Source organism: Harpia harpyja, chromosome 2 (assembly GCF_026419915.1).
Source record: "Harpia harpyja isolate bHarHar1 chromosome 2, bHarHar1 primary haplotype, whole genome shotgun sequence".
NCBI classification, from domain to species: domain Eukaryota; kingdom Metazoa; phylum Chordata; class Aves; order Accipitriformes; family Accipitridae; genus Harpia; species Harpia harpyja.
This window is the reverse complement of record NC_068941.1, coordinates 49,386,750-49,412,074: the sequence shown is the minus strand read 5'-3', so window position 1 is coordinate 49,412,074 and position 25,325 is coordinate 49,386,750. Positions and strand designations below refer to the sequence as shown.

The following is a 25,325-nucleotide window of genomic DNA, read 5'->3' as shown; positions in this document are numbered from 1 at the left end:
AACAACCACCTCCCTGCTCCTGCTGGCCACACTATTTCTGATACAGGCCAGGATGCCGTTGGCCTTCTTGGCCACTGGGCACACTGCCGGCTCATATTCAGCCGGCTGTCAACCAGCACCCCCAGGTCTTTTTCTGCCGGGCAGCTTTCCAGTCACTCTTCCCCAAGCCTGTAGCGCTGCATGGGGTTGTTGTGACCAAATGCAGGACGTGGCACTTGGCCTTGTTGAACCTCATACAATTGGCCTTGGCCCATCGATCCAGCCTGTCCAGATCTCTCTGTAGAGCCTTCCTACCCTCGAGCAGATCAACATTCCTGTCTAACTTGGTGTCACCTGCAAACTTACTGAGGATGCATTCGATCCCCTTGTCCAGATCATTAATAAAGATATTAAACAGAACCGGCCCCAATACTGAGCCCTGGGGAACACCACTTGTGACCTGCTGCCAACTGCTTTTAACTCCATTCACCACAACCCTCTGGGCTTGTCCATCTAGCCAGTTTTTTACCAAGCGAAGAGTACACTTGTCCAAGCCATGAGCTGCCAAATAGTTTTAACATGGTATTTTTAGTTTGGCTAATTAAATTTTTTTCTAAGTAGATACCCCTAACAGAGGTGGCTGTGCTTTGTGCCTCAAATATGTGGATCTAAATGCATCTGAATGTAGCATCAACATATAAGAAAATGGAATGCTATAAAAACTCAGAAAAGAGAGAATGTAAGAGGTTACCGAAGAGAGCTACAGATGTTTTTTGTCACATTTTAGAGCCCTGAAGCTAGCTATGTTGCCTTATATGAAAAAGCTCTTGTAAATCTGCACACAGAGAGGGAACAGGCCCTACTTTCCTAGTTCAGATTATGTCCTGCAGCTGAGCTTGGCAATAAAGGATTGCAATGAGTTCATCTGCTCTGTAATTGATTTTCAGTACTTCTACTGTGTCAAAATTACAGGACTAATTTGAACCTATATCTTTGATTTACCATGCCTGTGTTAGCAGAGAATGAACATATCAGAGTTCTCCATCCATCTCCCTTCTTCTACCTAATTTCTATTCCAGGAACTCTAAATCAGATCCGTTATAATACAGGAATTCCCACTGGTCCCACTATAAGCTATTCTCTGGTTCCTTAGTATCATTCACAGATCTCAGTGGGAAAAATGGAGGAAGAGCATGTGCTTCTTGTGGATTTTTTGGTTTGTGATAAAATACACAGTACATTATGAGGAACTGTTAATGACATAAAGAGTAATCACATTTTGTGAAAGACTCCATTTTTTAAAATAATATTTAATGCTTATAGATTGAATTGTTGTCCCTCTTATTATCTAGCTTTCGTGTTAAGTTTTATTTGATAAGAGTAGTTTTGGGATGTGGAGATATTAATGCACTTACTCCTGACATGAAATACTAAACTTCACATCTGTGGTTTTAACATATTCAGTCTTCTGCTCTGTTCTCTCCATAGGTGTCATATGTCAAAGCGATTGACATCTGGATGGCTGTGTGTCTGCTCTTCGTATTTTCTGCACTTTTGGAGTACGCAGCTGTAAACTTTGTTTCAAGGCAGCATAAAGAACTTCTGCGATTCCGCCGCAAGAGGAAGAAGAACAAGGTAAAAATAACAGTATTCACAACTTTGAAAGAAAGTCTAAGATTGATTTATGCGAGGATATAGGGTTAATTTGGTAAACATACTGCAGCTTAAAGTGGCAATATAAATAAAATGGCAGCAGAGAATAAAATTCACTGTAGGCAAAGGGTCACTACAAGGACTACGCACTGCATAAATTCAACTTGAATTCTCGGAAGAGGGATTAAGAGGGATTTAAATGAGGCATGGGCCATGTGGGAGCCATCTGCACAAGCATGAATTTCACTCTGTTAGAAGAGTTACATTATACTTCAGTGGATGAATGTTACTGATACTTGCAGCAGTTTGTGTACTACATTAAGATTCAACAAATAATGTTTCCTAATTTCATTCTAGTATTCAGTTCAAAGCCTTAACAGCTGTTTCATGTAAAATTTTTTCAATACAAAAAATACTTATTCAATTAATATTATTTACTTTAAAAGGCTGAGAAGTTGGGTTTTTTCCTTCTTTCATGTTAATTTAGTGTAAATTGTTCATACAACTAGTAAGAAACTTTGATATAGCAATGGTTATTAATATTTATTTTATAGTTGAAGCTATCTAGACTACCAGTAAAATAAGTCACTACCAATGTGCAAAGTCAAACAGCAAAAGCTACGGGTTTGATTTCTGAAGTCCAGTTAAATCAAGCAATAAGCAAAATTTCTTACAACAATATGTAACTCCTAATTCTGATTTTTCAAAGAGTAAATATTTCTCCAACCTACTCATTAAATGAGCGCTCACCACTGATGTCATGCAGACCCTTTCCACTGGGTATGTGGCTTTCAGTCCCTATCTAGAATATTACTGTGGATGAAAGTCTGACCATAGCAACATGACTCAGTTCAGCCATCTTTTGCTCCTGAAGACTTACCTCTATTTACTCCTTACCTCACAAGAAGACGACATTGTACAGGTTGTTTCCCTTTTACTTAGAAGATACTGAATATCTGTAATGCTGTAAAGCCTACCTAAGCAGTCTCTGCTAGCAAGGCTCCTTGTTAATAGGCAGGATGAACAGTCAAATGAAAATGACATTTTCATACACTGCCTGTTCCTGTGTGTCGAGTCCTAGACTTCTTCAGGTGCAGAGAGAAACTCATGTACTGTAGCCTAGAGGATGATTCAGACTGCTTTCAACATTTGTCCCTATGAAAAACGTGCTTTTTTCTTTTTGCTGACAGCAGCAGAAAAAACGCTTTCTGAGACACACAGGAGGAAAGCAGAATTTTTGTGACAGGGTATTTGCTTTTGAAATATGGCAGCTCTCTGAAAGCTGCTTAAAGGTTTGGAATGGGGGGAATGGGACAGGCAGAGACGGATTACCGGACAGGGAGAAGGTGAGCCACGACAAATGCGTCATGTATCAAACAGCTGTGGTGAGTGAGATATTATGTGATTATACTTTAGTCCATTCTTTTTTTTCACCATGTATTACAGTGTCTTCTGGATCTCAGGCAAATTTACCATATTCAACTTCAGTAATATCTTTTCACTTCCTTAAATAGATGCCAATTATTAAAACAGGGTTAGAAACTGGCAGGTAATATTACCTTCCTTCCTCAGAATCAAACCAAGTATCTTTCCAGTCCCCTTTTAGCAAGACTTCAGGCTCAGCAAAGACACTTCTTCAGCAACCGCAATCAATCAAATTTTAGCTTAGACATATGTGAGGAAGGATATACAAAGCACTTCTAAGAGAAGACCACTTAACAAAAAAGTATGCACGTGAATACTCTCATTGACTTAAGTGTTTTGCTGGATGAGTGCTTGACATCATGGTATTTTTTAATTCACACGTAAAAGTCCTTATTCTAATTTTACATTTTATTAGACAGTCTTCTAGCTTCAAGTAGGTTGCCTGCTAAGTTCTCATAAAATTAGAGAATTAGACTTAGAGACTGCAGGGTCTGTAGTAACATATTAAGTATTCCCCTTAGATTCTGAAGGATGAAAACATGCATTTCAATGCTTTTCTTCATAACATACCCAGGTGAGGGTATTAACTATATTTGGGGGTATATGGCTTTCCCTTCCTCCCTATATCTGTATGTTTCATCATGAGACAGGTTTCTCAGCCTAAATTTACCAAAAAAACGCTTTGTTCCCATGCAAGGTTATGATTTTGAGAAATAGGCATTTTTCTGAAAAGATTAACTAAATGTTTCTTGACTGACTCCAATTCTATGAAGAGCTAGAGCTCCTGTCCAGACTTAGCCTTTGAGAATACACCTTCTCAAGCTCTAGAGAGAGCTTAGCTAATTACTTCTCTTTTTCTCTGTTTTATTAAACCATTCCTTGCCCAACAAGTGTACTAGAATTTGAAATGTTACAGCATGGAGATTTTATCTCTTAAAAAAAATTGGATCGCATCCTAAACCCTCTGGTATACAAATAATAAATGACGTCTTATAGATTAAAGAAAGCAGTTAATAACTAGCCTTCCTTACCACAAATGTTGTTATTTATTCACCACAATTTCTAACATGAAATGCAGGCACTAGGATCATAAGCCAAATTAACTTGTGTTTCCTTCCTCTTTTGTCTTTTTCAAAGTCAGTTACTATAGCTCATGATTATAAAGTTTTCTATGTGTTTTTTATCCCTTTGGACTAGGTCAAATAGCACTGGCTCTCCAAAATTACCTTGTATTGACTTTTAAAACTACCATGTATAAAGAGATGTATTGGGTCTGGCTGAGATGGAGTTAATTCTCCCCATAGCAGCCCTCGTAGCACTGTGCTCTGCATCAGTAACTAGAAAGGTGTTGATAACAACCAGTGTTTTGGCTACTGCTGAGCAGTGCTGGCACAGCATCAAGGCTGTCTCCCCAACATTTTTGCCCCCCCTCAATGGCAGGCTGGGGCAGGGCAAGATCTCGGGAGGGGACATAACCAGGACAGCTGACCTAAACTAACCAAACAGATATTCCATACCATATGACATCAGCTCAGATATAAAAGCTAAGTAAAGGGAGACGGAAGGGGGTCATTTTTGTCTTCCGGAGCAACCACTACGTGTACTGAAGCCCTGCTTCCCAGGAAGTGGCTAGACATCGCCTGCTGATGGGAAGTAGAGAATAATATCATTTGTTTTTCTTTGCTTTCGCGCGCGACCTTGGCTTTCACTTTATTAAACTGTCCTTATCTTGACCCATGAGCCTTTGGTTATATTTTCTCCCCCCTGTCCAGCTGAGAAGGGGGAGTGATAGAGCGGCTTTGGTGGGCACCTGGCATCCAGCCAGGGTCAACCCACTACAGACCACAAAGTCAAAAGACAAGAAAAGAAGTCAGGTTAAAAGTCTGCGTTTAAAATAAACTTCAGGAGCTTGCTTGAACATTAAATCCTCTTTCTTTTCAAAGTGAAAACTGCTATTCTATTCAGTATTTTTGTTCAAATAGATTAGAGTAATAGAGCAGTTAGGATAACTTATTAGACTTTTTTTCATCCTATATGCTTACCATCTTGGGACATTTTACTAGGATTAGGTTAATTCCAACCGACGAATACAGAATTTTTTGGCACTGGCAATTTATCTGCAAGGGTACAGCAAAATCTGCAGTGATTCGTCAGTGTTGCAAAAATCCAAAAATAGATGGTTTTGGAAATATTTCATTTCAGATATATGTTGACAGAGGAGAACATGTATAAATAATATCTAATTGCAATAGGGTAGGTGAAGAATTTCCAAGGTCTATTTTCTTTGTAATTACAAAGACATGCTTTTTGCAAGAAATATTTACTTTTACCAAGTAACCCTAGCAATGGTCAGATGATTGAATTTCAGTGCTGGAATGCCCTTGGAAGGTCAATGAATCCATTTTCCTGACCTAAGTCAGTGTCAGTTATACCTAATTCATCACAGTCATAAAAATTCCACAAGATCCCCTGCAATCTATTCCAATGGTTTAGAAAGTTTTTTTACTCATGCCTTTTTGGCCTCTCACAGCTTGTCTAGAAGGGGCACAGAGAACAGACTACTGCATTCCTTTATGTAGCCATTTGCACATTTCCATTCAGTCTTCTTTAAATATTCCCAGTTGGTATAGTCTTCTTTTATGCTCATCCTCATTCCCGTTCCCTGGAAATTCTCCTAATAAGTCCATATAATTCCTCAAAACTGTGCTTGCAACATGATGCCTAACCAGTAACAGTGAGAGCAGATGATGGATCACATCATGCAAGTTATACACTTCTTTATCCAAGCCAGTTTGCCATTTGCCTTTTTAACAACAGCATGGTATTGACCTGTATCAAGATTGTGACCTTCCATAACTCCCAGGTCTTTTTCCAGAACTACTGCAGAGCCATTCACTTTCCATCTTATGTTTGTGAAGCTGATTATTCCTGGCTAAATGTAGTACCTTGTATTTGCACCTACCGACTCTCCTTCTCTATTTTTCAGATTCTTTGTCCAAGTCATTAAATTAAATTTTAACTCTAAACATATCCTCAAACAAATTTGCAGGTTTTCCCAGATTGGAGTCTTTTGTAAATTTAACCAAAACTATGTGTTATTCCTTCTCAATGCTGATTAAAAACACAGTAGAACTGAAATCTCTCTCTTAAAAAGCATATGATTGAACTTGGGTAAAACCCCTGCAGTAAACAAGTGTAGCAAACAAAATAAGAACTGCTGAGTTTTATGGAAAATTTTTTAAAATGTAATTATGTACAGGGCTGTATCAAGACATTTTGGCGTCCAAAGCTCATCTATCCTTGCCATTTTCCTTATGCTTTTTCCACCTACAGTCACTGCCTCTTTCTTACACCACCTAGTACATTTGCAGCCTCCCTTCCCAGACAACAGTAACAGCAGCATCAAAGGCAATACTTAGGTGTAACTGCACCCTCTGGCTACTGTTTTTATGGTTCTAAGTATGGACCTCACTAACTGATTCAAATAACTGAAAGACAAATTTCTTTTCAGAGGGCCAATCCAATTTACACGGAATTAACAAATATTTTGAAGTGTCCAGGATTCTGTTGTAAATACATTTATAAATAAAAACTGTTATTGCAATGTAATATGCAACCTACTCATTGCTGTTTTCCGATAGGCATCACAATAGGTATAGGAGATTTTTCAAAAAGGGTCTCGTTTCTTTATGATTACACAAATGGCATAATGAATTCTGAGAACAGGGGGATTTTGATTCCCAATTTAAGACTTCATTTGGTAGTCACTGTATGATCCATAGTGCTTTGTCTCTGACAGAGAAAGAAATCTGGCCAATGAACACAACCATTTCACAAATATTATATTACTAATGTGATGGAAACATTCCTTCAGAATGAATGAATATTAATTATTCATTTACAGTTAGACTCTTTTCAGTCTTGAAAGACAAAAGGAAAAAAATAGCAGAATTAGAAGTCATACAGAGATACTGAAATATATCTGCGACCAGTGCTTTTTCTTAGTTGCATTCACACTGTAGAGGGAAAAATATTAACTGTGTATATATATTGAATAACACTTTGATTTTAGATTAGCTTTTAATATATTTAGTTTTCAGGAATAGTCAATCTTTTAATTCTATTTTCAAAAATCTAAAGATCACCATATCTTTAGTGAGGAAAATAGACATGCAAACTAGATTTTCTTTAATGGTAATCACACCTCTTTTCTTTTGTTTTCTTTTTGGTCAACCCATCCGTTTTGATGAAAGTTTGAGGGAGTTCTTGATGGAAATGAAATCAGTGAATCATTGCAGCATAGCAATGGCTTGAGATGTACAGGACCTATAGATGGGACTTTGCCTCAAATCTACAGTACAAATTTAAGGGTAAATTGTGAAGAAGATGTCCCATTTGTCATAATGTGATATCCAATCATTAACAGAGGCCCTGTCTTTTTGTCTGGAATAACATCTTCCCATGTGAACTCCATATACCTTCATTGCTACCTGTATGTGATGACGTGAAATGTTAATAAAGGTACCTGTCTTGTTAGTTCCGTAATCCATTTTGATCTGTTTAAATCTGGCTTAAAACATAGTATTAAAATTTTACTTTCTGCAACTTCAAAGGAACAGTGACATTAGTTCAAGGAGAAATCAGTTGCTAACAGATCAGCATTTAAAACCAAGTTGGTTTTTGTGCAAAACAATTCAAAAACACTTTTCTTCTCAAAAATGAACAGTAAAAAATATAGCGTTCAGTTATCAAAGCATAGGCTTCAAATAAGTCTTCAAGCTGTTACCACAACCTACAGTCAAAAGGCTGTAGAGATATTTTCAACCCTTATGCATATTACTCCTCAAGAGAAATGTATTATTAAATATATGGACAGAAAACAGTGTAGTCACAGGGCCACAGAAACTGACAGCTTTATAATACTTTATAGCTAAGTATTTTGTAGAACAATGCTGATACAAAAATAAACTAATTGAAATAATTTCCCTCAGGCCTCCAGAGAATTCTAACTTTCTAAATAGAAATTATTATCTAAATTTATTTCCTATCTTTAATTACAGTAGTTTTAATACAGATGATAAAATATTTATATGTAATTGTATGCAGAATAACTTTCAAATTGTTAATTCCAAAGCCGTATGTGTGAAAAGCTCATTCATACTGAACTTTTTTTAATAAGATTTTAAAAGCTTTATCAAAAATCAATAAGAAATCATTTTCTTTTCTTTAGTGATGAACCACTAAACAAATGCACAAAAGACAAAAAAAAAAGCTTCCTTATTACATTTAAAAAAAAAATTTTCAACCAAAATGCAGGACTTCTTGAGGAAGATTCACTGTTCCGATTCTCAACTGGGACATACAGTGTACTTCCATTAGACGATTTCAACTGCTGTGAACTCGGACACGTGCATCATGAGAAATATTTCTAGTCAAAAAGAGGGACTATAGCCAAGTCAGTTGATAAAACAAATGGGGTGTCACTAACATTTTATAAAAATGCATTCAAAAAAGCACTCAAAAGTTAATATCAATAACAACAATAACTGCATCTTTCCTGCTGTGCAAGAGCACCCACAGATACGAGCCTGAGGCCAAATTAATGATTTTTCTGCATTATGAACCTGCTAGAAAACTTGCAGAACCACATTTTGGATATTCCAGCTGGTATCCCAGAAAAAAAAGTATGATGGTACCTGGCATGCTACAGTGCTCCAGAAGGTGCCCTTTCCTGCATATCCATTGGTCCTAGCACTTTGGTCTGACTTACAGGCTCCAGCCATTCTGCTTGCCCTCATGGAGACACCATGCAACAGAAAAGCTAGACTCCTAGAAGGACTTTCACATCACTTCCTCAACAACAGGGAGCATTTCCACACAGCCTGCTTGCAGACTAAATTAGGGATGTCTGCAAGCAAAAAAAAAAAAAAAAAAAATCAGAGACCTGACCTTTAAAACCATTCTAGGGGATGGCTCAGTTCAGGTAAGCATCGAACAGAGACAGTAAAGTCTTCGTATACTGTGCCTCATCCCGAAATCATAACCAGCTGAAAGCTGCTACTCAGAAGAATTATTTTATTATCTTTTTGAGCTTGTGCAATCATAAGCATTACTTTCTGGAGAAGCATGAAAAGATTTAAACCCTGAACTGTATGTATAAAGGTGTTTAAATGGCAAGTTTAGTGTAAGTTCTCACAGTCCATGTATTTGTAACTTCTGTTAACTGGAATACTACACTACAACTCTTCTGGAATACAACCACTATAAAGATGTTATTTCCCATTCTTTTCTGACAGGAGAGGAACACTATTCTAGTAATTAGATCTTTGTTTTATCACGTCATCAGATAATGATCCTATCATTTTGTATTTCTGTTATTCATTTCCATAATGAAGTCAGTCAGTGATTTTTCCTCCTCCTTTTCTTTCATGTTAATTTTTCCTTATTTTTTGTTTTTATAGGAGAATTCTAATACAGATTTGAAGTAGAGTAGTTTCAGTAAACTATATTAGTCTGTAAGTTTATTCAGTTTACATATATGAAAAAGTGTTGCAGTTGGGTGATAACTACAGCTGTTGGGTGATAACTACAGCTCTGCCAGATGCTCATGCTGATTGCCAACTAATTCACTTCAAACTTAGTATTTGATCTGCATTCTTTTGTAGATAACTTATTCAACTAATATTGATAACAAATACGATTGGAATTTTTTTAAACAAAGTAATTAACAATGGTTCTTCTAGCAAGTACTACTTAACCAAAACTTTAAATACATTTAAAATTAATTCTCTATTCCAAAACATTTTCAGATTTTCCAAATGTGACAGGCATTTTCAAAATGCAAAATTTGGAAGTCTGGATTTAAACTGTGTTCATTGAGAAATTACATGACTATAAAGTAAGAGGTTTAAATAAAACAAAAATATTTCAGAATTACTGAACTAAAACACTAATTATTTGACTTGCTTTGGTAAATAAATTTTTTTACCCTTTTATTTTAATTTAAGCTAGGAAGAGCTTCAAAACATCAAAAATTCTCTTATAAAAGGAAAATTGACTGCTGCTCAATTCTTTTTTTAATACTTACAGAAAATATTTTCCAAAATACTTGTTTAAGAAATAACATATACATACGCTTTGTCATACTTCATAAAAGTCTAGAATCCTAAAGCAGCTAGGCTAAATTAAACATGAAAAATAGGAAATCCTGAATTTAAAATCAGTATTAAAAAAATTGTAAATGCCATCTAAATCACATGGCTATCCTTGAGTAGCATATATAGTGAAGGAATATACTAGAATATATTTCAGAACCAAATTTGGCCCTTGCTTCACAGTCTATGTATCATTTATTTGCCTGCATTTGTACCTCCTTTATTACTTGAGAATACCTATAACCAGGTAAAGAGAAGTGCAAAATGTGTCTCCAGACAGAAGCCACATTCTTGAAACACATGCTATGAAAATATGTATATCTTCAGACCTTCTACTTCTGTTTCTGTGCCACAGGATTAAAAACCATTTTCTCTTATACCACCCTGAATTCAGAATGTCTTTGCCAGTTTACCTCTGAATTGACAGAAGAATGAGTCAGAATTAAAATCCGGCCTTTAGCTTTCATTCACTTTTATTTTAAACTAAGACACTTTACATACTATTCTCTTTATCTGATGTATTCACAGGGAACAGCAGAAATAAGGCATACAGATAAGATTAACTAAATATGCAATGACCAAATAGAATTCTCACTAATATAACTAACATGAACATCATTAGTGCTTGTATGATGAGTATCTCTAGGGGCCAAGATCCCATTCTGTTAAGCAATGTACGGAGTTAATGGCTATTGTCTAAAAGACCATTGTGAAGTTTGCCCAGTTGAAGACTGTGGATATTTACTGTAAATGGGGAAAATTAAACCAAATCAGAAGTTGTGTGCCTCGTTACCACTAGCCTACTAAGCTTTCTCTTGTCTCTAAATAGATTACAGAATCTATAAACAAATAGGAAAACTCTGTGCTTGTTAAAGCTGCTGCAATATTTTTGACAGGCACTGATAGGGCTGAAATTTCAACCAGCTAAGATAAACTGTGGATTCAAGAAGTCACTGAGGTAACGGTGCAATACTTGCTATTTAGCAGCCGGTAAGATTTCTGTAAATAAAAAAAAATTCTTGCTTTTTTTCTTTTTTTTTCTTTTTTTTTTTTTCAACAGGATGATGATGTAAGGGAAAGTCAGTTTAGCTTTACAGCATATGGAATGGGCCCATGTCTGCAAGCAAAAGATGGAGTGACACAAAAGGGGCCAAATAATCCTGTTCAAGCTGCACGAAAAAGTCCTGATGAGATGAGAAAGGTATTCATTGACCGGGCCAAGAAGATAGACACAATATCCAGAGCTTGTTTCCCATTAGCCTTTCTGATTTTCAATATTTTTTACTGGGTAATTTACAAAATCATCAGGCATGAGGACATTCACCAATAACAAGAGTAAGGCTTGTAGTACATACAGATCTGGCTGCCATGTTCAACAGGAGGCTTTTTGTTAAAAATGCACATCGGAGGAGTGATTGGGAGAGTTAAAAGCATGGGGGGGGGAAGATCCTGCATGGCCTGCAATGCCCAGTCACAGTGGAATGGACTGAATGACACCCAGAGAAGATACATCTGCTATTGCAAACTTTCAGTGTCAAACTAAATATTAACAACTTTTTCATTGTAAATCACTCTCTACTGAAGCTTTACTGCCAAGTATTTATACATACTGTTACATAGTGGTATAATTGTACAGTATTCTTTGATGTTCTTTGACTTTTTTTAATTCTGGTGCGTTTTTAATTAAAAAAAAGTATCCAAAATACCCTAGGTAAATCCCACCGTATTACAGAATAGATTAGTATTTTAAACTTTTATTTTAATTTTACAAGATAATGACAAATTACTGATTTGAGATTACAGTTTTAAGGATTTTTTCTTGTCTTAAGGACAGTACCTGCAGTTTTGCAATGAGCACGTCTGACACATTTAAGTTATATAATTTATTCAATGTACTTCATGTTACTGTTCTCCTGGAAGCTGTATGTTGAAATAATCTCAAACAGCACAGGGTATCTACAGCCTAATAGTCTGCATATCACATGGGAAATATATTAAAATTTGTGAAGTATTGATCCTGCAAAGGATTTTTTTTTCTTTTAATTACCTACACTTTAATAATCAAAACTTATAATATTTTTTAATCCTTTTTATATTTTTGAAGGGTTTGTTTTTCTCAACTGATAAAACTCATACAGCTTGTGAGATAGACAAACTACATCAAAATTTTGCAATGCTTCGTTTTGATTCAATGCAAAGAGATCTTGGACCAAAACTAAAAGCAAATAGTCAACTGCTTCACTGAAATATTTCGAGGATAAGTACAGCTGTGTTTATGCACATTTATCTCCTACATGTTACATAAATACAGGAAGTTAAATTTATGAGTATATCAAGTTTTCTAACTCATTCTTTGAAGTATATTGATATGACTTAGATACTGGTTAAGAAGCACTTCACAGCCTTAGAAAAACATGCAGCTCTTCTAAAACATGAAAAAGGATCTGGATGGTCTTTTACATTTATTGTACTTCACATTAATAAATAGGAGAACAACTATTAAAACTCTTAGAGAGATTTTCCCTATTTAGGATTAAATAAGTTATACTAGTTGCTTCTTTGAATTGTAACACAATAGATCACATCTATGGCCTACCTTGTAGGCAAGAGTGTTTACTTTTGCCAATCCTGTCTCTTGGAAAACAAAAACATGCTAAGATATGGAACTCTGACATTTAGATTTACTAGATATTTTAAGTCCAGTAGCTGAGGCTGTTTCTCATTGCAAAATATTTTTCTTTTTAACATGTTTTAAATTTTTGGTTTGTTGTTGCTCAGAATGTGTATACAAAAGCAAAATCAGCTGGAGGCAAACATCTGGTGCACTGCCAAAGGCACGGTGCTTATGAAGCAACAGAAGCAATGTAACTCTGCACTGAGGATTATAGCATAGCAACCTTGGGTTTGGTTGGGTTTGTTGTCATTTTCCTCCAAGGATTAGTTAGAGAGATTCTGAAATAGTAGCTCTCAGATTTGGTTCTTCTGTGTCAGAAAGAAGCTGTATAATCCTCCTTTATTTTAAAACAGTATTATTTTTTCAGAGTTTTGCTTCATGTATGATCTGAAATGAATTCAATTCACTTTAAACAATCATTGTTTGCTGAGGTTATGTCTTGGTTTTGTTGATTTCTTTATGTGCATGTTCCAAAAAATCCTATTCACTTATGAAGGTGCTCACCTGTGTGAGGGAGTATCATGAACTAATGGCTGACATTTCAGTTGGATTATATTAATCTCTCCCAAAGTTATCATTAGCTGTATCGTATGAAAAGGGATGTTAACTTGCTTCTGCTATCAGTAAAGTCAACAGTATTTTGTTTAAGGACTGTTTGAAGTACTGGATCCATAACCAAGAGGCAATCATAAAAAATTACATTATCTTTCTGGCTCATCTCTCTTCTTTCCTTCTAAATTAGCTTTATTGAATTCAATAAAGAATTCTTAGTTGAAGGGGTAAGTGCATAAAAAAATGATGGCTAGATCAGAATAACTCCTAGTTATTCTAGTTTATAACACTTGAGTACCTGGTTCATATTGCCTCTTTCCCAATCATTCAATAGTCTGTTGCTCTTGCACATGTAGTACTACCTTGTTTTGAAAACATTAACAAATTTGAGTCATGCAGAGTTAAACAAATTTAGCCCTAATTTCTTTCTTCACTCTGAGGCAGAAAAGGTCTATGCTCTCAAATAAAGAAATCAGACAAGAAATCTGATAAAAGAGAGATTAAATTACAACACTGGCAAAATGTAACAGGGAGTTAGAAGGAATGTAAATTGTTAAGCAAAAAAGACAAGTTCCTTCATTCATATGTGAACCTATTACCTCAGTGAGGGGGAAGAACCCTTGTGCCACATTTCTCTTTGATTAGAGGTATGCTAATCTAAGGAAAAATTACAGCATATAGCATATATAAAATAAAAAGCATAGATCTACATTCTAATTCTTTTCTGACCTCCCTAATGGATTGTTACCTATATGTTCTATTTAAAATAAGTGAGATCTATAGATTTAATGACTGGACCTAGTGTCTAGTGTTGCCTCTCAGGATGCAACTCTTCAGCCATGCATGCGTTATGGTGAGAGAGAAGAGGGTCTCAGACCTGGCCGATGGAAAGTATATCCCTTCCTCTATGTACTTATATTGGTCTTTCATAGGCCGTTACATTGGGAAGTTGAGCATACTCTACTTTTATACAGAAAATTTACATATAATGCTCAGTCTTCTAACAGAGCACATTGAAAATGAAGAGAATTAAATATGTTTAAAACATCATTATGAAAACTCTACAGTCTTGCTGGAACATTTTTTATTTAGCAATCCATTAATAATAAAAGTATTTCAAACAGAGGGGAAAAGTAAAAAATGGTTCCGTGATGATGGTTTCAAATGAACATAACATTTGGCATGTCATTCTGCTGCCCTCAGGTAAGTAAAGATTTTCTATTTCGATGTAATGGAACCAAGATCTCTCCTGAACTGATGGTTTTCTGTGTTTTTACTGGAACCATAACATAACATTTGCCAAGGTAACAGAAGCCTCTGCAGTCCACTAAATAATGTGTTTTTCAAAAGAAAGCAGAATGTAAAATTAAAATTTCATTTAAATTATTCCTGAATGACTTAGTGTAAAGTCACACAGTAAAGAAAGAGAGAAATGTCATTTGAGATGATAAGAAATTTCAAGGCACAACTGCCTGCTATTCACCACTGACTAGGGGAAAAGTCCAAAAATGCCAGCAGGCATGCCAGCCCTCTGTACAAAGCTAGAATCAACAGCTACTGTCATCAGCTAAGGTTAGTGTGGGAGATGATTCTTTTGTAACTGTATAATGAAGTAGCAGGCAATAACATGAAGAAGATGCAAGAATTGAAATGTACTCTGCAGTATTTATCAGACTGAGCTATTTATGCTACAGTCCTGTGGAAGAGGCAGTGGAGAGGCAGAAAAACAATCATCAAGGAAATAAGTTTGAGGCAGATGCTACTTAGCAGGGCTTCTCCTTGTCGTGGTTTAACCCCAGCCAGCAACTAAGCACCACGCAGCCGCTCGCTCACTCCCATCCCCCACCCAGTGGGATGGGGGAGAAAATTGGGAAAAGAAGTAAAACTCGTGGGTTGAGATAAGAACGGTTTAATAGAACAGAAAAGAAGAAACTAATAATGATAATGATAACACTAATAAAATGACAACAGTAATAATAAAAGGATTGGAATATACAAATTATACACAATGCAATTGCTTACCACCCACCAATCGACACCCAGTTAGTCCCCAAGCAGCGATCCCCCCGCCCCCACTCCCCCAGTTTACATACTAAATATGGTGTCACATGGTATGGAATACCCCGTTGGCCACTTTGGGTCAGTTGCCCTGGCTGTGTCCCATCCCAACTTCTTGTGCCCCTCCAGCTTTCTCGCTGGCAGGGCATGAGAAGCTGAAAAACTCTTGACCTAGTCTAAAGACTACTCAGCAACAACTGAAAACATCAGTGTTATCAACATTCTTCTCCTACCTAACTCAAAAACATAGCACAGTACCAGCTACTAGGAAGACAATTAACTCTATCCCAGCTGAAACCAGGACACTTCTACATCTAAAAAAGACCCCGTTCATTAGGCTGAAGTAGATAGCTACCTCACCTCACTATCACAGAACCTGGGCTCTGCAGAGTACAGGTCCTTAGCAAAGCCACACAAGAAGGCTTCTTGTAAGCACAACCCCTATGTGACAGGCTAATGCAGCTTTGCCCCAAGTCATCATTCACCATAGGTGCAGACTCTGTGCTGCTCAGGTCATGTTTTTGTGGTCTCTGTAGACCAGCCCTATACTTCAAAAATAAAATACTGGCACTAGAAGATCATTGCAATACAATGAAAATAGAGGGAGGAACTGTAGGATCTGGAGGAATACTCCAGTAACACAGAGACCAGAGAGCTGACACAGTCACCATAAAGGGGAAAGAAGGAAGCATGAGGCATCCTTACTACTTTTCCCCATCCCCCAGTATCCGCTCCACAGGTACACGTGTTCAGGTAGAAGCAGTAGCTGCAGAGGGAAACAATTTATGTCAACTGCTGCAAAGTATATATTCTCTTGGGACAGTAGTTTCTACCTGTGCAGAGAGACAACTGACTTCCACACCATCCGCTTTCTTAATGGAAAGAGAAGGGGAGCAGGAAGGTACAGGATGAAAAGTATGGGCTGTACATAGCATAAGAAGGACCACAGGGAGAGAGAAAGCTGAAAGCAGAGTCTGGAACCTCTCATATGACTGTCTTTTCTTTCTGCACTAAAGAGAGAGATGTGGCCAAATCCATGTCATCCCTCGTAAGGCCAAAAACTTCAAGACCTTGAGAGAGGATAAGAAAGGTCCCTTAGAGGTGCAGTAGATATACTGAACTGCCACAGTACCAAACTCCTGCTTAAATTCTGAATAGCAAAATGCATTTTATTTTTAAAACAGTATTCAAATATCAACAAAATAGGCTTGCATGGTTAGAGGGCTGGCTTTTTTTCTCTGTAATGTTGATAAACTAGAGGAGGCTTGAAGGAGAAAGGGAAGAAGGTATACTAGTGTTTTACTATTTAGAATTTAGCTATTTTAATACCAAAATAAAGCACATTCTACTTTCAAGGAGTTTTGACAGCAAGCACTATTATTTAAGCAGGTAAGTGGAATTCAGGAAGAACACGGGATTTAATTATTCTTTCAGCTCCATCATATATTGGTTTTCTTTGCATTCTCTTTATTAAGAGTTTGTTCCAAAACCTTTTCATAGTCTGCTTTATAAAGAATCCTTTGTGATGTGTGAGAGATGATTCTGTTTACTCACTAGAAAGACTTACATTTAGGTGATTTAGATGTGCACTTTACATTTAAGGATTAAGGTATTGCTTCCACTTTGTACTATAACCCCTTACAAAACTGTAGGTTGATAATGTAGATAAAAATAGAATATACTAAAGTATATAAAACCTTATATTTTTAACAGTAGGGAAAGATAAAAAGTCTTCCTCAACCATTAAAAAAAAGTATTATTTTTAGCAATAATTTTATATTAGATGGAAATGAATTTATTTATACAGTTCCCAGCCCAAGCTGAGATGGTTGGTTGCAAAAGATAGATGCACTTTATGTGCAGCTTCTGCTCTTATTTGAGCTATTGTAGGAATTAATCTAATGCAACAGAGCAGAATTTGGCCTTAAACTGTGAAACTGCTGAATGAGTTATTAATTCTTACAGTATGCTTGTGAGGTAGTAAAATAACTTTATCCACATCTTACTGTATAATCATATGGTTATTTAGATGAGGACAATATCAGATCATCGTGGCTTTTTTCCTTTTTGAGACAACTGAGAAGAAAAATATAAATCACAAACCAAACTACTTGTTAATAATAAAATGGGTATCCCATTTTGGAGTGGTTATGGAAAAGGTGCCTTCAGGCAACACGCATCACCTACAGTAGTTACTGAAATTCTATCAGTTTGGAAGGCTTGTGGAAGCAGGTTAGATTGCTAGAAGCAGTGGGTTAAATGCCAGAAAAATGTTGGCTCATCTTGTATTCTTGACATTCTTGAATATTACTGCACTTCTTCACTTTCATCTCTGTGAAATATGCAAGAAACATTTCTTATGTTTGTATTTTAATGTATGACAGAGTGATGTTAACAGATGAAATGGACTGAAGTAGCTACTGATGTTCCATGAATGTGTAATCGTGAGCTGTATAAAAAGAAATTGTGCCATAAGCTTTTGACATAAAGGTTTAACATAATATACAGTATTTTGTGTGTTAGTGATCCCAGCTTTTTAAAGGCTACAGCAAGAAAAAAGAAAAAAAAGTTAATATGATAGTTTATTAATAATTTGTCTGTGAGTTTTCAAAATATTCTCCTGTGAATTCTGTCTGATGGCAATTTCATCTCAAAGTACTTACTTTTTGGTAAAACTCTGTAAATGTGTTGTGCATGGATTTGATTAAATTCCTTTTTATTGTATTGCAGTATCATATTGCACTTAAACTGACATTCTCTGCACACAGAAGTGTTAAAATATGTGAAATTTATGGTGTCAGTCATGTCATTGTAGATATTTTATTAAAAAAATAAACTTAACTTTTTTCAGAAACGGTATAATTATTTTTATGATATTTTAGGCAATGGGCTTAAAGTTACAGGAGGGACTATCAACACCATTGGAAAAAAGGATGAAACCCTCAGCAGTAGTTAAAGTGCATTACTATGAAATATTTCAGGAGTGAAAACTTGAGAGAAAAGGAATGGAGTACCTTCAATTGTTATATTATTCAGATTAAGCTTCAAAATACTTTAACTGCATTAATGAAAAATACAAAGAGGTGTTTTCAAGGACCATGCTGGAGGATGGCAGGCACTGAATTAGGACTCTGATCTTCCAAGGCTTCCTTTACAGTGAGAGGACAGAAAGAGATCTCTCCAGAGGACAGGTGGAGGATGGGCTCCAGTTCTGAAAAAAGCTCATTCTGAAAACTCAGGAAAGTTATCTTGATAAAAGCCTATTGAAATAAGTACAGCCTCTCCAAAATAGTCCTGCTGATCTTATTATCAAAAAGGCAAAGAATTTCACTTGAAGCAAATAGCCTTATGGAAGCTTTATAGATCTGTGGGCCCTCGTAAGTACTCAATAGAAAAATCATTTCAAGAAAACTGAAGTGAACATAGCAAGTAAGAAGTCCTTTGAGAACAGTCTAAATTCTGCTAATCTGATTACAGCAGTGTTAATATGCTTATAAAGAGCATACAGAGTGGTCATCCCAGTAACAGCTACATGTCAATGTGATGCTATTTAGGTTAGAAACCTTTAGCAGTCTCAGCACAGATGCCTTGCGTTCCCTGCCCCCATATGCCAAAGAGCAACATCAGTTCATTCCTTTCAACTTGCTTTTCACGTCGATGGGATACAAATACAAGAACTTGGCCATATTTGCAAATGAAGTATTTCCATTATCTGTTGCTAATAATTCAGTTCAGTAATGTATGGCTTGGAGCTTTATGTAATGGAAATTTCTCAAAAGAACAGCCAAATGTAACAAGAGCACCAGTCGAATCTGAGCAGAAACCCTGAGCGTGCCCTCATAGAGCCCACAGAACCGTGTGGTCACACCCCTACTATTCATGACAGCTATTGTTCCAGCAGGTCTATACCATCTTGAGTTCCCAAGAGCAAAGCATAACTGGTACCTCTGGCCTTCTTCAGGTATGTTCACAAGCAACAATGTCATGAAATGACTTCAGCAGCGAATGTTTTCATACTGAGCCGCATAGTTCCCAGAACATGAAAACTGCAAAAATGCTGTACCAGGTGTGCAACAAGCAATCAAACAAGAAAGTAACAACCAGGTAATGTGACCCAAGAGTCACAGAAAAAAGAAGTAACAGATCTTAAAAAGATCAATATGTGATTACGTTGCATAAACTGTACAGCCCTTTCAACATAGAATTCTGGAAAAACAAATATCCTCTTTTTCATGTTTGCATATATAGCTACCTAATTATTTAAAAAATGAAGTAAAGATTTAATTCCATGTGGTCCATGCAGTGGATTTTGTTTCTAGTATCCTACTTTCTATACACTAGCAGGATCTGAGAACATTTTTTTCTAAATAAGACACAAGCATGTAAATTTAAAACCCTGGACGACAATCCACCAAAGTCACAAAACTAGAATTACAGGGAAAATTTCATTTTGGAAATAAATGAAACTTTTTCAAAATTTGAATAATATACTTCCAAACCTTTAATAAACAATTATATATTTTACATATAATAATTTTTCATTGACAAATTTAGATATTTCAACATTTACTTCACAGACTCACAAAGTCACAGAATGGTTGAGGTTGGAAGGGACCTCTGGAGGTCATCTTGTCCAAAACCCCTGCTCAAGCAGAGCCACCTAGAGCCACTTGCCTAGGACCATGTTTGTACAACTTTTGAATATCTCCAAGGATGGAAACTCCACAGCCTCTGTGGGCAACCTGTGCCAGTGCTCAGTCACCCTCAGAGTAAAAAAGGGTTTTCTGATATTCAGAGGGAACCTCCTGTGTTTCAGTTCGTGCCCATTGCCTCTTGTCCTGTCACTGGCCACCACTGAAAAGAGCCTGGCTCCATCTTCTTTACACCCTCCACCCAATTTCTTAGACAAATTGATGAGATCCCCCAGAACTGGCCACAATACTCCAGGTGTGGTCCTACCAGTGCTGAGGGGAAGGATCACCACCCTTGACCTGCTGGCAACACGCTTAATGCAGCCAAGGATACCATTAGTCTTCTTTGCTGCAAGGGCACATTGCTGGCTTATGTTCAACCTGGTGCCCACAGGACTCTCAGGTCGTTTTCTGCACACCTGCTTTCCAGCTGGTTGTCCCCCAGCATACCCTGGTACATGGGGTTGTTGCTCCCCCAGTGCAGGACTTTGCACTTTCCCTCACAATACTGAAAAAAATTTTCTTGTAATGTTAGGCTCTATTTAAGTAATCTGCATTTAAAACCTCTACTGAGGTAATGAGCTCAGCCTGAAACCCACTTATGTTATGTTTTAATTCCTCTCTTAACGAGCCAAATAACACACCTGACCTGCCTTGAAAACCAGCATGTTACTTTGGATATGTTTAGTTATTCTCATTAGGCATGTTCAGTAGGTACAGAAGACACTCAAACAGTTGTTTTTAAGAGCACATGATAGTGCAGCTTGTTTGCCATTGCATGAAGTAGGAGTAAACCTCATGTAGATCTATTAGATCAGAATAAGCCCACACATTATTAGAATTTGGCTGAACTTATTTAAAGTAGGAGGATATTGGAAATTCTTACAAATTTCAATCATACTTGTTTGCATTATATGCGAAACAGGTTTCCCTCCCCATCCATTCCTTGTTTCATTGTAGCAATAGCATCTCAGGAAAGTATAAATTATACCACAAGATGGCTCCCTCTCATACGAATTGACGGATGTCATGGATGTCTGCATTTCGTTCAAGGAGATAAACTTTAGCAAAATGCATTTTTCCTGTAGAAACTCCATGCACTGACATTCATTATTAAAAAGGAAAATTATAAAGCATAAGCACTATTCATGCTACAAATCACACTTCATTTTGAAAGCGATGGAAATGCTTTGAGGTGATGCTGTCTTAGAAATAAAAATAGCTGAGACGTTAATTTATTAGGAACAAAACCCAAGGGTTTATGTCTAAATACACATATGAAAATGTAAAGGCTTGTGTACCTGAATATTTTATTAAATAAAAATGGCATTTTAAAACAGAAACCAATGATTTACTTTTTTTGAGTATCTGTTGATTGTCAAATACTTATTGCTACAGATACAATTTTGTCCAATAGAAAATGAATGGCTAACCAAGTTTTAAAGAAGTGTTTAAAAAAATGAAGAGGAAATAAAAAATTTACGCTCTGCTCTCAAATCTGCTAAAGTTAGAAGGTCTTTGGAGTAGATTCCTCATATTAAGGATGCCTTCAGAGCAAAGTTACAGGTACAGGTACAAATACATCAGTTATTAGCTATGCACAACAGCTATTCCACTTATTAACAACATGTATCCTGTTATGTTGTAATAAATGCAAAGAAGGAAGCACATATAGCTTTCACTGAGGAATATATAATTTCATATTATCTCATATCTAAGATGAGGTGAGCACATACACTTCAGCAATGTAAACAGTGTAAATCTGTAACTCAGTGTGCCTTGTGATAGCTTGTTTTGTCACCACCCTCTCTTTCCTAGCAGACTTCACCCCTTTACACATTCACTGAACAAACATGGAAACAGCAGTAAGAGCACTCCAAACTTTGATCTGAAATGATACTAAGGGTATCATTATAGATATATACTACAGAATAGTTGCAGACTAGAATAGATACTATGGTGTACCACTAATATCCATTTACTCTTTGTCCTTAATTTCTCAAGAGAGTACAACGTATATTCTCTTTCATGATTTAGATGCTAGTTAAATGGGACCACAATGAAGACTATTAATTTTGAATCTAATACTAGTTAATAAATTAGTTAAAGAATGATACATTTAAGGTTCATAGCAGTATTTACAACTTAAATATCAATGAGTATTGTGTTTGTTGTACTCTTCTTTCCCCAGGCTTTGCTGCCTCTCCTGAATGATGACTCAACTGAATTACTTTGACATAACAACCAGCTGCTTTATATTTAACTGCACTGCCAATAAAAGAAGCTCAGTAAAAATAAAACAAGAAGAGCATATCTCAGTTCAACAGGAAATCTTTGAATTTCATACAAATGTGGTCAGAGTTAATACAGAAACAATTTTATACCAACACACGGGTTTGAGAAGATAAGTTAAAAACACTTTCAAAAGTGTCCTACCCCTTTTTCGGTAGCCTCAGATTTACTTAAGGTTTCTAAGTAGCAAAAAAAAAAAACCAACCCTTTAATTTTGTTATTGCAGATATATGAGACCAAGCAACTTTGTGAATAGTTTTGAAGCAGTACCAAAGCAGCTTCTAGGTGAGGAAAGAGGGAAAAGGTAATAGGTCTTTCTTTCCCTTTCTCTGTCTTTTCTTCCCAATAGCTTTGTATCTCACAGCAAATCTGATCCATCTGGGAGACTAGGACATTCTTGGAGGACTTTGCTCAATAGTTGCAGTGCAAGATAACATTGGTTCAAGTCCAACCTGGGCTACTGGTTGTGGCAGGAGTAGTTCAGTGTTCAGGTAAAGTCCTGATGGTATAAGACAACGCCTTTCTGAGAGCTCATTGCATCTGACCTGAGTTGATTTCACCCCTGCATTAATTCTTTTATTCCTTAATGACACCTTCAGAATGCTGCTTTCATTTGAGAGGTAGTACATTCCAACACTGTGTCTGACATAGAGCTAAGTGTGATGAACTGGTTTGTTATCCCTGCTCCCCTTCCAATTATTTCTCCCCTCTGATTAGTGTCAACATTTGACACAGCTGCTCCACTTGTAGAATAGTCACATTGTCTTTCAGACTATCAAACTTCTAATACTTCATTTTTACCTACAATTCTCATGCTTGTGTTCCCACTCTGGCTCCCCTTCTAAGTGAAAGTATGGACCCAGCTTTACATGAAAATCTGTCCTCTTCCCTGAGACCCCAGGCAATCACTTGGGATACGAGTTACAAGAAAATTCAGGTACTTAGATGCCTTTCTCACCTCTTTCCTTCCTTTACTACCTAATCCTGGAAAAAGCTCAAGCTCAGTTTTTAGTATTAGCATGTCCAAGTTACCTAAAGTCTTCTATAAGCACCTTCTTCACTACACACTTTCAAAGTATCAAACTTATGTCTAAATCCTAACAGAATTTACAAAATTTATTTATTCCTTCCCTGGTTTCACCTGAGGGGTGCAGATCCTTTGGGATGCCCAAAGGGACTACTGGACAACCTCTGTAAACACTCCGAAAATCTTATACATTGCCTTTTCCTGTCTACCCTCATAATGTCTCCTGAACTTGTACTAGCTCTCATCCAACCATATCACATTCTCCAATATTTATGAGATGGCTACAGGGTAATTCCAAGGTACAGACAGTGTTTGCTCATCTGTGAATTTTACAAGGTTACTTAATCTTTTTAAAATTAAAGCAGAATATTTTACTTGTAGCAACCAGAGCAACATATCCTGCATGCTTCTTTTGGCATGTGCAAAACCATCCAAAACAAAAATATTTTTTCCAGTGTGATAGAAAGTGTTAGTGTTTTCCATTATTTGTTCCATGTCTAGCAGTTTTCTAATTCAGGGTCAAATTTAAGCCCTAGTAAGTACACAAGTCCAACTTGCTGTGTGTTTGTTTGTCCCTGCCAGGCTGTACAGACTGATGTCAGACAGACAATTTGCATATGCATCACAATTTTGCAGCTCCAGATAGAGCAGATCTATTTATGGTCACAAAAATCAAGTGTATAAATTCACCAGCTACGTTTACATATTCACCTTGAACAAAAGAAGATAAAAAGTTATTCTGTCATTGATTTTTAGGCAAGGCTGTCTAACCACAGCATGATCTAATTTTCATTAAAGCAAGTGGCAAAATACCTGCTCGTCCAATGGAAAATGATTCTGAGAAGTTGTCCTCCAAAGCTTTATTTGCAGCTTTCTTACCTCTGTTGGTGCCTTGCACATGCCTACCCAGATGTTTCAGAGCAGAGCTTTTAGCAGGAATAAAGACAAACTGTGGGAAGTGCACTGTAAGACATCAGCCTTACTGAAGTGCTGAAAATGGTTTGTTTTTCTTTATAGTCCCAACAGAGCATTCATGTGGTACTTTGGGTGCCTGTGAGTGCACTAAAATACAGAAGGATACACTTCCAACAGAATTGTCCACCCACATAACATTTTTACAGAAGTATATGTAAAATATGTCAAAAATCCATGGTTTTGTCATTTTAATTTTCAAAAAAACCCAAACTTTTTTTTTTTTTTTTTTAAATAAGCACTGCCAGGGCAAGATGCTGCTAGGCTTGCTTCTAGCCCCTGTTAAAAAGTACAGAAAAGTAACATAACAAAGTAGACTGACCTTTTACCCAATATTTAACCCACCAGAGGAAGAAATGCTAACATGTAACTACTGTGTGAAGCCTGTCACAGGTTTTTGAGATGAAAATCTTTAACAAGATATCAGGCATTGTATTTGTGTTATTCTTACTCTCAGAAGATCAGTAATGTCTTTGTACCTGCCAATTTCATGGTATCTAACACAGCTACCTGATTACTCTGAGCTGCCTTCCTGGAAGAAAAACTTCTAATGTCACCTCTGAGTGTGAAAATCATGGAGGATATTAAAACCTTACTAATATTACAAACTACGCAACCCCATCCATCTTAACCTATACAAGTCTCCCATGAAAAAGATATATTCGGTTTTCCAAATTGTCTGGTCAATAGTTTAAGATCAGTGAGTGATAGACTTCATTCTGATGTTGCAATTTTCTGAACTTAATATCCTTGATACAGTTTTAGTGGCTGGAGTTTCTGTGAATCTGGTTTGAACAAGAATTTTCTGTCAAGCCTGCTTGGGTAGTTCCCAATAGCCCTGTTCTATG

The 25,325-nt window shown here is 36.6% G+C and overlaps 1 protein-coding gene across 3 annotated transcripts in view; it reads left to right on the top strand.

The window, feature by feature from the left end:
- GLRA3 (glycine receptor alpha 3) overlaps nucleotides 1–18,349 on the top strand; it is a 99,590-nt gene extending 81,241 nt beyond the window's left edge. Inside the window, exons 8-10 of one of the 3 annotated variants that reach the window (XM_052779320.1) lie at nucleotides 1,468–1,614; nucleotides 7,311–7,427; nucleotides 11,272–18,349. In XM_052779320.1, coding sequence (XP_052635280.1) covers nucleotides 1,468–1,614; nucleotides 7,311–7,427; nucleotides 11,272–11,541 — 534 coding nt within the window. In that variant the 3' untranslated portion in view covers nucleotides 11,542–18,349. Of the gene's footprint in view, nucleotides 1–1,467; nucleotides 1,615–3,578; nucleotides 4,291–7,310; nucleotides 7,428–11,271 lie in introns of those variants that run through there. The other 2 variants (XM_052779304.1, XM_052779311.1) reach the window with 2 other exon arrangements.
- The last annotated feature ends 6,976 nt before the right edge of the window (nucleotides 18,350–25,325 follow it).